The sequence below is a fragment of the Epinephelus fuscoguttatus genome, linkage group LG5 (genome assembly GCF_011397635.1).
Source record: "Epinephelus fuscoguttatus linkage group LG5, E.fuscoguttatus.final_Chr_v1".
Lineage (NCBI taxonomy): Eukaryota > Metazoa > Chordata > Actinopteri > Perciformes > Serranidae > Epinephelus > Epinephelus fuscoguttatus.
Genome location: NC_064756.1, coordinates 30,312,374 through 30,325,231, shown reverse-complemented (window position 1 = coordinate 30,325,231; position 12,858 = coordinate 30,312,374). Strand labels below are relative to the sequence as shown.

General features: G+C 44.2%; 1 protein-coding gene across 3 annotated transcripts in view; it reads right to left on the bottom strand.

The window, feature by feature from the left end:
* Nucleotides 1-12,858, bottom strand: part of robo1 (roundabout, axon guidance receptor, homolog 1 (Drosophila)) — a 306,085-nt gene that overhangs the window by 22,566 nt on the left and 270,661 nt on the right. For all 3 annotated transcript variants that reach the window (XM_049575681.1, XM_049575682.1, XM_049575683.1), the window contains 10 exons: nucleotides 11,331-11,455; nucleotides 10,927-11,098; nucleotides 9,041-9,246; nucleotides 7,004-7,085; nucleotides 6,620-6,788; nucleotides 6,358-6,524; nucleotides 6,116-6,237; nucleotides 4,184-4,415; nucleotides 3,192-3,313; nucleotides 528-699 (listed from right to left, as the gene is read on the bottom strand). In XM_049575681.1, coding sequence (XP_049431638.1) covers nucleotides 528-699; nucleotides 3,192-3,313; nucleotides 4,184-4,415; nucleotides 6,116-6,237; nucleotides 6,358-6,524; nucleotides 6,620-6,788; nucleotides 7,004-7,085; nucleotides 9,041-9,246; nucleotides 10,927-11,098; nucleotides 11,331-11,455 — 1,569 coding nt within the window. The remainder of the gene's footprint in view (nucleotides 1-527; nucleotides 700-3,191; nucleotides 3,314-4,183; nucleotides 4,416-6,115; nucleotides 6,238-6,357; nucleotides 6,525-6,619; nucleotides 6,789-7,003; nucleotides 7,086-9,040; nucleotides 9,247-10,926; nucleotides 11,099-11,330; nucleotides 11,456-12,858) is intronic.

Here is a 12,858-nt window from a genome sequence, read left to right as displayed (position 1 = left end):
AGGCAGAAAACATTGCATCCTTGACTGGAGAGTGGAGCAGGGTGGGGCAGCCAGCTCAACAGCTGCCACACAGGAATTTAATGTGCCCACGTTCATCACACTGCCAGTTACTGTAGCTAAAAGCCTTTCCAGTGCTCGGAACTGTAAAAGTTCCCTGTCATTCAAACTCATCACGCACTTCCGTGGCAAATTTGATGATGTTTGTATAATGGTAATCACTTCAATTACTGTTTTTAAGCATCGCTGTTGATAAGGAACAGAAAAAACAGGCAGAGGCTTGAACATGTCCGTTACTACAAAGAAAGGAATCACATAACTGGGTGTTTACTTGGCAGAAAATCACATCACAAAAAGGCTCTTAATTTGAGATGACTGGATTAATGCCATAATTATTTGTCAGATGATTGAGCTTCATTCTGTATGAATGGATTGCCAGAGGACAAACAAAGCAAATGTATCCACCAGAGGAAAAACAAAACAATTATACGACCTCCTGTGAGAGAGAACTAAAGGTTGTTTCAACTCACCAAGCTGAAAGAAGGTGATATCGCTCTTGACCCCGGGACCCGCCCCAGTGCTGGCTGCTACCTCCACGCTGTAGCGGATCCCCGGGGCCAGGCTGGGAATCAGCACGGATAAGGTTGAGCCGTCAACTGTACGGTTGATGTGGTACCTGCTCTCATTCCCCAAGCACCAAATCTGCCATAACAGAGACAAATAGAAAGCAGAGATTGAAGCAATATTATGAAGGTTTCGTGACAACATCCAGTTTGGTAGCCGCCACCAATCTGTGTCTTTATAATTGGCCGGTGCTGTTATCGCAACATGTCAGCACACCGCAGATATTGTGTTACATCTCTGAGGCTGGAAAACATTTCACAAAATGGCTTTATGTGTTACGGCCTGCGCTCAACACAGGGTCAGTATGAGCTGACGTAGCCATAACATGTCTCAGTGTAGCCTTAAACCCATGAAAAACAAATGGGGATCAGTAATCACCACCATAACCCAATTTCAGCAGAAGCTAAGTGCTGTCACTCCCAGAAAGGAGAGCGGCCTCGCAGGCTGACTCACACCAGGGCCAAAAAGAAAGCATACATTCACCTCAGCGTGAAGCCTGGAGACCTCCACATCCTGAAGCCCTGACATTCTGCTTACTTAACCCCCCACCTCCTCCCACCAGTTAACCAGGTTGACATACACACTTCCTCGGGTCTGTACTATGCACGTGTGAATGTGTTTGCCTGTCCGTGATGGAACTACAAACCCCTGAAATTTTCTGTGTATCTTAAAAATTGCGGTGAGTGGTGGAATCGCCGCTAGGGACCGGGCTCGGTAATGAGCAGGGAACACTCTCGAGCTGGACTTAAAAACCATGAAATTACTCTAAAGCCTATCACCAGAAAACATTTACCTGGAAAATTAACAGTGGCTTAACTTTTTCACTCGCTCTGCCTCATCTCCTCCTCTGCCACTAACCTATATTCCTTGTGACGCAAAAAGGCTTTCCAATTAAAATACGGGACTTCCACTGCATAACGTATGAGTGGACAGCTCTGTCCAATGTGAGGTCATTACAAACGGAGCATACATTATCAAGTGAGAAGGAGGGAAAGGGGACTCAGAGAGAGGTGCTGTAGGTTGAAGGATGCATGAGCAGAGCACAGGAATGACTGGAATTATAATGGAGGTCTCACCATTATTACAGCTTATTGTCCTCCACTCTGCTACATACAATATCATCTGCATTTACATGGACGTCTAAACTAAATCATATCATACCTACAGTGAAGTTCAGTTTTATGTAGTTGGTAGTGGGGTTGGGAATTGTAAGCACCTGCTTATACCAATCAATACCAAATGCATTTTTCCTCAGTCAAAGCCCACGGCAACATATGCATTTACTCTGACAGCATTTCAAAGTGTATCAATTCATTGATTAAAATCCAGGATTTCAATCAATTTTTTCGATTAAGCATTCGTCGATTAACCGTTGTCATTCCTAGTTGGTACATTCAAAATGGTTAAAGGGACACTTTGCTGATTTTCAACCAGCTTTGTAACAATGTGGGTTAAATGTGTAAATGAACTGTGGAAAACTTCCCATCATCTTATCTCTCCCTGCTCAAATGCATCATCCAGCATATTTTTGCTGTACTTCTGTATATTCAGAAGCCTGCCACCACAGATGCAAGCATAAAGAAGCAGAGGGGGAGATGCCATCCCCCACAATACAGACTAAACTCTGATCAAACTGTAAAACTAGGCTGCGCTGGTCAAATATAATCTAAGACGCTGTTACTATATTGCTTATGTTTTGCCTTAAATCTCCTCAGAAACATGTTTTAGTGCACTGTTTGGCTGTAATACGAGAACATGGCCTCATACTGTTTCCTGTAAAAACAGAGGCTGAACACACTGAGATCAAACAGTAAATCTGAGCAGTGCTGATAAAATAGAAACCAAGATTCTATAACGGTAACTTATTACGCCTATTTGATCAGGTGCAGTGCAGTGCATTCTGGTAGTTGTATGTTTTCTACCCTACTGAGCAAAAGCAAATGCCACAGCTGCTTTTCTGTTTTCTCTGTTCATGTAGCACCAATTTCAAAGGCATATGCATCTTTCTACTGCATAGACAGCTCATTTCTTATGTAAAGACCATTTTCAAGCAGTAATATACTTCCTTGAATCTTTAAATGTTTTAATTTGTATCAATACAAATAAATAGATTTTTAAAAAAAAAGTGTCATGGAGGGCCGAAAATGTTAAGCCCACTGAACACAAAATTATCTGTAATCATCAAAGCCTGACTACTATAAGATTAAAAAAATTAAAAAGAAACCTGTCAGCAGTTACCACAGAAATTGCCTTTGGGGTGCTACAAGATGTGTGGGTCTACCATCTCCACCAGATGGCACTGTTTCACAACACTTTCCACCAGCTCCCTGCTTTTGACTCCCCTCCTCTCTTGTCTGTGTGTCTCTGCCATCACAGAGGAGGAGCACTGAGGAGGGTACAAAGGTGTGCCTCAACTAGGAATTCATTACCTTTCCATGTCTGTGCATTGTCTCTCTCTCTGTTATCTGCTCTGTCTGCATCCCTGTTTGTGTCTCCTTTGTGAGTCTCTACAATAAGAGTCCCACTTGCTCAGACCTGAGGTAGCTGCTGGCTGTGTTTTTTTTTGTTACCTTGTACTCCTGGACCACCCCATTCTGCTCCTCTTCTGGAGGGGGTTGCCAGGAGACCAGGATGGCGGTCCCATTGTCCCCGCTTTCCGCCACTGTAACCTCACGAGGAGGGGCACTGGGGGCTGTGGGGGGTAGACAAAAGATAAAACACACACCTTCATTGCATGCAGCTTCCTCCTGTCTCCCCTCATCCCATTTAGCTGTCAGAGTCTCTATGTTAGACTGAAGCTGAGGTGAGAACAAAGGGCTAATAATCAAAATTACGATGCTTTTAACTGAAAGCTGAGTTTGTTGAATACAAGTGCTTTTGTGGGTAAATGGAAGCAAATAACTGTTTACTCAAAACAGACAGGGAGTTATGACGGCGGGGTGTATGGCATGTGTGAACGACAACCTGCGGTCCAAGGGTAATTAAACTGAAATAATTATGAATGCAACATAAAAGACGTAATCACAGTGTGAGCGAGTGTTGTAAAGACAGCCTTTTTTTTTTCTTACGGGAGAACAAACATTATGTTTAGAGCTCCGAAAACAATTATCAACAAAATTGGGAACAAAGGAGAATCCGGCAAAAAAAGATCAAAACACTCCCACACACGCAACACACACAGACACTCTCTAGTAAACACTCTGCACTCTCATTTCTCTTAACTGCTCGCTACAGATTAAAATTTGCAGTTGGGTTTCAACCAAACCTCATGAGACTGCCACAACCACACCCTAAGAGAAATTAGTATAACACTTGCACTGGAGTGTTGTATATGGGCTTCCATAGGGCCTTTAAAGGGCTCAGCATCCACACTAGCATGCTTGAATACACCACATTTGAACATAACATAATCCTGCCCTCGCTGCCTGCTGTGAACAGCTGTTGTATGCTCGCACACATGCAAGCTGTGCATATAAAATTGTGTAAACATGAAAACATGCGTGCACACATGCAAGCACTAAAGCGAACTCGCACACAGGCACACACGTTCACTTCCCCCCACCTTCCTCCAGCGTCTTGCCAATTTTGACATCACTGTCTGTTCCCTGGAATTCATTGAAGAAGGGGCGGACTTTGAATTCGTATGTGACTCCCTTCCGAAGCTGCGGCACAACGGCGCTGTCCTCCCCAGGGGTGCGCACCTCGAACACAGCCCATTCGCTCCTCTGCAGCCCCTCCGGTGAAGGCCTATACATCACCTTGTAGCCCTGGATGTACTGCGACTGCTGCTCCACCTTGTGAAACAGCACGGGGAACACAGACAAAGGCAGCGTCAGATTGACTTCATTAGCTGCATCGCAGTTCACAGTGGAAAACTATATAGTCATGTAATAGACTATAGCATCACTTGACGGCTATGGGTTCGTGCAACAGATACATCAGGCGTTGGATGCAATGGGGTGCTAACTCATCCCATCACCCCTCTGTTTATCCATCCACATCTAAATCTCTCGTTTTTGACTGTCTGTCTATGCGCCATTTGGAGCAGCAGCGATTTGTGCAAACCGCAGTATGAGGTCATTGGCCAGAGGTTCCTCTAAGTCTGGAGCTGGTTAAATAGGGCCCAGGCTCCCAGAACAGCCTGTCTCATCCTGTCCTGCTCTCCAGTGTACTGACTGGCTGCTGATGTCAAGGAAGACAGGGAAAAGTAGATCTTTATACAGAGTTTAATAGCATCTGATGTTGCTAAATAAAGCGGGTAAATGTAATTGGTAAGACATTTGTCTGTTAGTTTAATCTAGGGATAACTAACGTTGCCATGTGATCCAGCACGGTTTGAGAAAAGAATAACCCGTATGCTAATATCCTTACGACTCCCCGTGGAAGGCGAGCAGCACTGGCTTGTAAAGATTTTAGTGATTTCTTTATCCCTCCCCTGTAAAATATGCTGCCGGCTCAGGTGGTCTTCATTAGCCGGAAAACCGTGCAACCAGTTACCACTACACAAAGGAAAATGTAAAACCATGAAACTCCACATTGGGAATAGATTTAACCCCACAAAACAAGGAAACTGGTGCGCTTGACTATAATGTCAGTCTCCCTCATGTTGTGTTTTTTTTAGGAACATTCCAAGGAGACAAGGTAACAGGGCAGTAATGTTTTAAATCAGTCATGACATGTCAGTATCCTTTTCACATTTCCTCAGTCCCATTCATCACTCACTATGGCACTTCATAATACCTGGGAATGTAGGGGTGGCCTTATGTCAAAAGGCAAAACAGGGACTGTTCTTACTTTTCAGTAACTAATATCTACACTGTAAGGTGGACAGCATTGCTATATTGTTCCATAATTTAATAATAATAAAATATACACTGACCAGATCAGTCACAGGTGGACATTAGTACTTCATATTCAGACTGTACCAGTAAAGAAAAGCCACCATAAACTCCCAGTTCTACTTCTTCCTCTTCCACCTATCCGTTTTAACATCTGTAAGCCATTTCCACTTAAGAGCATGAGCTGGCCGCCTCTTCCTTCTCACTTGTATTATTTTAACAGCCGTCAAGTGTTTTCAATCTGAGAGGGCACAGGCTGGCACGCCACACACTGCTGCACGGTACTACGTGGCCCACAGAAGGCTGGGCTCTGTAGTCAGGCTTTTGGGCCGTTGAGTGGCCCGCTGTGGGCGAAGCTGCAGATTTTTGGTCTCTGGCCAGTCGACCAGTTCAGGCTCGTGCCAGATGGACACTAAGAACACTTGGACTGTGTTCCAAGCTGCTCTCCGCAGTGCCTTCCTTCCTCTGTAGGGTGCTAGGATGTTAGCACATTAGCTCGACTGAGTGGCCTGACAAATTGACCATGGGCGTATCGCTAAACTAACCTCGGAGCTTTGGTGACCGGCTATGCCAATGATCCATATGGCAATCTGTAGCTGGCTGCAGCTGTCTAAAGAAAAATGCAAAAATGCATTTGTGGAGAAAATGATACTCACTGTCCACTGCACCCTGACTGATGAGGAGGAGAGAATAGTGGGGTTGTGCAGGTGGATGACCACTTCTCCCAACTCCCTTTGGATCTGACGGTGGTCCACACCCTGACTGGTTGGAGGGATATCTGTGCGGTATGCAAAAGCACAAACATGCTAAATGAATAATCTGCTCTTAAATTACAAAAAAAAGCACAACACTGCTGCACTGTACATTAAAATCACATCAGTAAAAAGGCAGTTCTCACCTTGTGTTTTCACAGCATCAGTTATAGGGCTGGGATCACTCAGCCCATAGGCATTGGCTGCCCGTACTAAGAAGAGGTAGACTGCACTGGGCTTCAAGCCCTTCAGTACAAATGACTCAGTTTTCACATGCTCTGCCAAGGTCTGCCAGCTGCTCCCTGATGCATGACTGTGGACACACAATACAGAGAACCCAGGTTTAAAAGATTTGATTAAGGCCGTGCAGTTATTTTGTTTATTTATCTTTAAGCCGATCAGTTTCACCTGAAGGCCTCTATTATATAGGAGGTGGGTGTGGCTCCAGCATTAAGGTTAGGTCTCCAGGAAAGGGCGACGGAGGTGCGGGTAACATCAGTGACCTCAGGTTTGGAAGGCGCACTGGGGATCAAGTTTGGGTCAGTAGGTCTGTTTGGCTGGACTGGGACTCCAAATTCTTAATAAAGAACAGAGAGAAGAAAAGAAACAGAGGAGAATGTAGTTTATTGCTGTTTCCCAGTAAACAAAGGCATGCAAAACATCTCCATTACCTCTCTTATTTAGCTTGTTCTTTCAGAGCAGAACAACAATATTAAAACACATAAAATGTTCATGTTTCATTAGAAAACTCCTGCTGATGAACACTAAAGCTCAATATTGGGTTTGGCATACCGTGGACCTCTAAGTAGGCTTTCCACGAGGCCTCTCCGCTGGGTGTGGAGGCGATGCAGGTGTAGGTACCAGTGTCACCAAGCTGGAGCAGAAGAGAGGAGGATATTTAGTTCAACAGAAATCACAGTTTCCTGAACTGGTAGCGGTGTCTTTCCCTTTTTCTGCCCATTGCTATCTTCCCCTCCCACCACCACTGCTCTGCTTATTGACATTCTGGTGGAGTCTGTCGCAGGCAGCTGTCATTGCCTGATAATCTCAATATCATCTCTTTCATAGCGGAAACTGGGGGAAAGCAGCTGGAAAGGCCAAGTGGCAGACCATTCCTAGTCAAATGGAAAATATTTTCACAGGATCAGAGACTAATTGGAGACCTTTTTCTCTCTCTACCATCCCCCTGAGTACCAAACATGGAAGTCACTGCTCTGTGCAACAGATGTGATGACAAGCTGTACTGAAGATATATGGAAGAACCTTGATTATTCATAAACTTTACGATATAAAAAGAAAGTCGGGTAGAGTGGAGCTCAGTATGCATGGGTGAACTACAGTGTAGTAATTTGTAGTTAAGTTAAATTTTAGTTCAGGAACCACACAACACCAAAAAGCACTCAGAGAGCTTATACAGTACGTCTCTCTCTAAGGCTGGCTTGGTTATTTTAATAGTGGAAAATGAAATTTGCATCAGATTTGGATCTGCATCAAAATACACATAGAGAGAAACAATCATTTGGTACATTTGCTAGATTGTTTTCACTCAACATAGAGTAGTTCATGAGAAAAGCTGAAAAAACCCCCCAAAAAACCCTCTCTCTGTCACAAAATTCTTGGATCGCCACCTGGACTCTGGATCCAAACCAAAAACAAATCATCTGTTGCTTGGCTCGTGGCCTAAATGTCCTCCAAATTTAATTGAAATTGGTTCACAAGTTTCTGGGATGGTCCGCTAGCTAACAGGCTAATAAACAAAACACAAAACATAACCCTGCTGGCAAAGGTACATGGCAGATTTTCACACTGCTGCATTTTTTAAAAGATGTCTGTCAACTGCAGTCAAAGTCTGTGGGTGAGATAGATAATTCTGTTGTGGTTTGTTGGTGATGCATAGTACGCTAAGGGCTACTGTGCTGGAGTGTAAACAAAAGAAAGAGAGGAAACCAGAGTGAAATAAATTGTTTGAGTTACTGACTGTGAACATGTCCTGCCAACGACCCTCAAGGTGCGTAGTTCTTTTGTCTGGCAGCTACAAAAAATGCATTAAAACTCCATAACAATAACACTCAAGCGACCACATTAATAAAATAAATTGCCTCACGCATCAAAAACATCTTCATTAAAATGATGTCAGGCAGAAATGACAACTTCATTAATGTAAAGTGCCTGCGGAGTTTCCTGGGCTACAGCGGGAGAGGGGTTTCAGACGCATCCCCTCCTGCCTGCCTCGCACTGGCGGCCCAATCACACTGCAATCTTGTCACCACAAGATATGCCAGCGCTCATCAGAACTCCGCAGACTGACGCGAACTCTGACCCCGTGACGCCTCCATCTGGAGGAGACGTCAGCACCCCCTACTTGTCTCTCCCCGAGAGTGTGTTCAGCATCACGCAGCTTGCCATCACACACACATACGCGCTCGCACACAAAATTACACACAAAACCCACTGTGCTCGCTGACTGACAGGAACTACAGACTGTTCGACTTCACAGAGTCCATTTCAAACCCGCGACAACTGACTGACAGCCCACTGAGGGCTGGTTGCTGGCAGGGAACACATGCTTTATTTACCAACCAGCGGGGGTTTGCCCGACACATTATGGATGTGATAACTTTGAAGTTTATTTGAATGAATTCTGACATTAAAGGCAGCCTTAATAAAAAAATCTCGATTAAAAACACAATTATATTTCTATGTAAATATAAAAAATACAAAGCATGTTCATATGTTTATAGTCCAAATGTCACAGAACAGTACTGGTCCCTGTGATGTTATGTTTAAAGGGGATCTGAGCATGGTTGTATATGTGTGCAGGTGTCTTACCTTTGCATAGCGTATCTGCAGCGAGCCTGTGTCCAGCTGTTTCACCCTGGAGTCATGTGTGGACACCAGGACACCATCCTTCCTCCACAGGATGGTGGGGGTGGGGTTTCCTGTTGCCACACAGTTGAGGACCACTGTGCCATCCACAGCCACTGTCTGATTGGTAGGGCCCTGTCGGATAACCGGTGGCGGGCGGTCTGACACAACTGTATGAGGAGGAAGGAGAATGAGCAATTATGTGGGGAGGTGGAGGGAGAAAAACTGTGAAGGTGTTCATGTGCTGTAGCAGGCACAGCAGAGGGGAACAGCGGATTCAGACAATTACATCCAGCTTGTGTGAGAAAACACACAAAAGGCAGAGAATCTGCCAAACAGCGTGTAGCAATGTAAGCATGTGAAAACTGCAAGGGTAGTGGGAGAGGAATTAAATCCAATTTGAAGAACTGGAAACAATTTTCTAATCATTCAGCAGCAGGAGTCGAACTTAGCCAAATAAAAGCAGCGTAATTAAAATGAAACAGCCTCAGATACTTCAGTCTTCTCGCTGCCGCTCCAACAGACGCCTGGCACTACCCATATGAACGCTCGCGGCCAACAATCCCCTGGCCCATCCCCCAGCCATAAAACACAAAACAAGGGAGAAAATGCTTAAAAAACATCTAGCCCGAACAGACAATGTTATTTGCATGAGGACGTTTAAACTCCTCCTCCCTGCCTCCGAGCCTGTGAACCCTGGCTGTTCAACCAGCATGCACAAACAACAAAGACATAGAAAGAAAACATGTATTTGACAGAGAGAGAAAGGCTGTAATGTGCAGAGAAAAGAGGAGGCAACGGGAGAAGATGTGAGAGAAACTTTAATTACATGCACCCGATAGTTTTTTTCATTTTTTTATTTTTATCTTTTTATTTTCTCTACACTAGTTATTCATCATCCTCCTGCTATAGGTTGTCTGCCTCCCTCTGATTATTATTATCATTCATTGCACTATTGATGACTATTCCTGTCAGCCCCACTGATTTACTAGAAAGTTACATTCAGTGAGGGGCAATCAAATTAATACCTAACACAGTAAAAGGCAACACATAATGATGTATGTATGTGTGCATAGATCCTCAGAACCATGCTGCGGTGTAATCTTTGGGCCGCTTTGTCTTTGCTTTTGTGCCGGGGATGGTGCAATTACTAAAACATTGTCAGCATGACCTGTAATTACCAGATCTGCCTGCGGAGAAGTGGTGGCCTCGGAGCGGCCCGCTCACTTTAATAACTGTTATTATTATCCAGAGAGCATGACAGGATGAGAGAGAGAAGAGGGGAGCGAGATGGAGCATACCATTGTAGGCCTGAAATGAAGAAGGACATTTGGTAAATGAAGGGATGAATCTAGGTGTGTCATAGACAAAATAATAGCTGCCCAGATCGCTGTGGGAATGGTGGAAATGAAGCCAAGGTTAGTCCACCAGGCTGACAGGGATTGGCTAGCAGAGTAATTAGAGGACCCAATCCAGACCTCACCACACAGCCACAGTCTTCCAACGGTAGACAGCAGCAAGCCAGCCATGGAATACCGAAGGAGACATTAGCCAGTGTGAAGCCAGCAAAGCCAAATACTGAGCCACGGTCTGGGTGCACAGGCACCAGAGAGTCTCTACCTCTGACAGGAACACATTGAACAGGCCAGACCGAACCTCACAAACCTCAATTCGGATATTAATACGCTCGACGACAACCACAGCTTTTCAGACGAACAGTATTATCCTCATGAGCCAAAGATTATCCGAAATACCAACATTTATCCACTCAAGCTTTTCTTTCAGTGTTCCTCTAATTCACCCTGAGACTTTGCTGTGTGCAAGAACTGCGCTTAAAACGTTTTGCTTACCATCAGTGACCTCTAGCAGAGCCTTGGTGAGGACACTGCCAGCAGTGTTGATAGCCTGGCAGCTGTAGTATCCCATGTCTGAGCGTTCAGCATCAGTGATGGTAAGGTCCCCAGACTGAGATACAGAAAATCTAGAGGAGGGTTGAGGAGGTTGGTAGGAGAACAACAGGTTCTGTGGGGGATGAAAGCAGATCACATAGAGTCAGACATTTATTAACAGCTATTTGGCTTGTGTAAGTTGATTGGACAGGTTGAAGACTTCACTCCAAAATGGCATATGAATGCAAGCATCTGTCAGCAATTAACTGAACTATAGCCGATGAATTAGTTCTTTCCAAAGCTTTTAATGAGTACGCTAAAGAGAATTTTGAAATAAAACCTTTATAAGAGTTTATTTTGTTTACCTGACTGCCTTCCCGCTGCCAGAAAATGGCTGGCTGTGGGTTTCCAGTTGCCTCGCACTGGAAGGTGACGGTTCTGCCAACCCCAACCACCTGGTTCCTTGGTCTGACCACAAATGCCGGGGGCACTGGAGGACAGCCATGAGAACGGTTAGCCATTGAATAGACAAACACACCATAGTGTATTATTACAGTTATCATAATATTGCAGTTACAAGTGGTCTGGGTTATTTAAATATAAGACAAAGGACATCTGACTGCACAGTGCCTGTATTCAAATCTGTTTTTAAGGATTCAGGCTCTCTTTCAAAACTTGGCAGAGTGTGTGCACAGCAGATTAACCAGTACGCTGATCAAATTCAAAATGCAGGCATATTATAGATGTAATGAATAGAAAAAACAACGGTTACTCCCATGCCCCCTCATTTGCATGGGCAAGGGCATGGACCATTAAAATTTACATGGAAATGGGGAATAAATTTGAGCCATCTGTCCATGCTGACACCCTCCAATAGAGCAGGCCTCAACCAGGATGCAGTATCCATGCATCTTAATGACAAATTCCATCTCATACTAAGTGTGGTGTCGTAGCCCAAGGTCAGCCATGCAGCTCTACGGTGACACTAAGCCTTGCTGGTCTAATAGGCCATCTATGTGAGGACACACAGTCTGAATGTAAAGGTCCAGAGGCAGGCGAGTTTACACCCTCACTCTGGATAGGTCCTCAAATATCATAAATCTGCAAACATTTTAATCTGTTTTATACCGAGGCTGTGTTGTACATAAAGTGAGGCAATCTGAAAACTGTCATTTGAAATACAGACATAATTTGTCCATGAATAAGATGGGGTGTTTGGTAATGCATAAAACTGGGGGGAAATAATAGAGTGAAATGATGCGGCTTTACCTTGGAGGCCCAAGCTGAGCATATTTTTACCCATTAATGTCCTTTTGTCACTGTTGCCCGTGACAACAGAAACATGAGTGCTGATTGGAAGGTGGAGAAGTGATGGGAGGAGGATGGAGGGGGGTTGTGACAGCTTCCTGTCTCTGTCAGGGCGGTGAATAGGTGACGGGTGACATTTCAACTTACCAGACATGACTAAAAAGGAAACAAAAACACAACAACAAAAAACCCAAAGATGAATAAATAAATAATAAACAGCATGACATAAAGAGGAGAGATAAGGAAAATAACAATGCGATGTCCATGGGCACAAATAATCATGTTACTGTTAGTCTATGAATAAAAGACATGTCATATTTCACCCTGGGCTCGCACCCTAGAGACCTCATGATACACACAGGAAAGAATAATTACCATGAGTGATCAGGAATGCATTAAAAATGCACACACACACAATAAAACATCTGATTCAACATTCCTTCTCAGTCTTGGGACACACTCAAGGACAGGAAAAATGCTGGATTAAGTACAATAAAATGACAAGAAAACAAGGCACACATGAAACACACAAGCGAGATGCATTATGCTTAGCAAACACAATGCTTTGTTCCCTTTTTTCTCTCT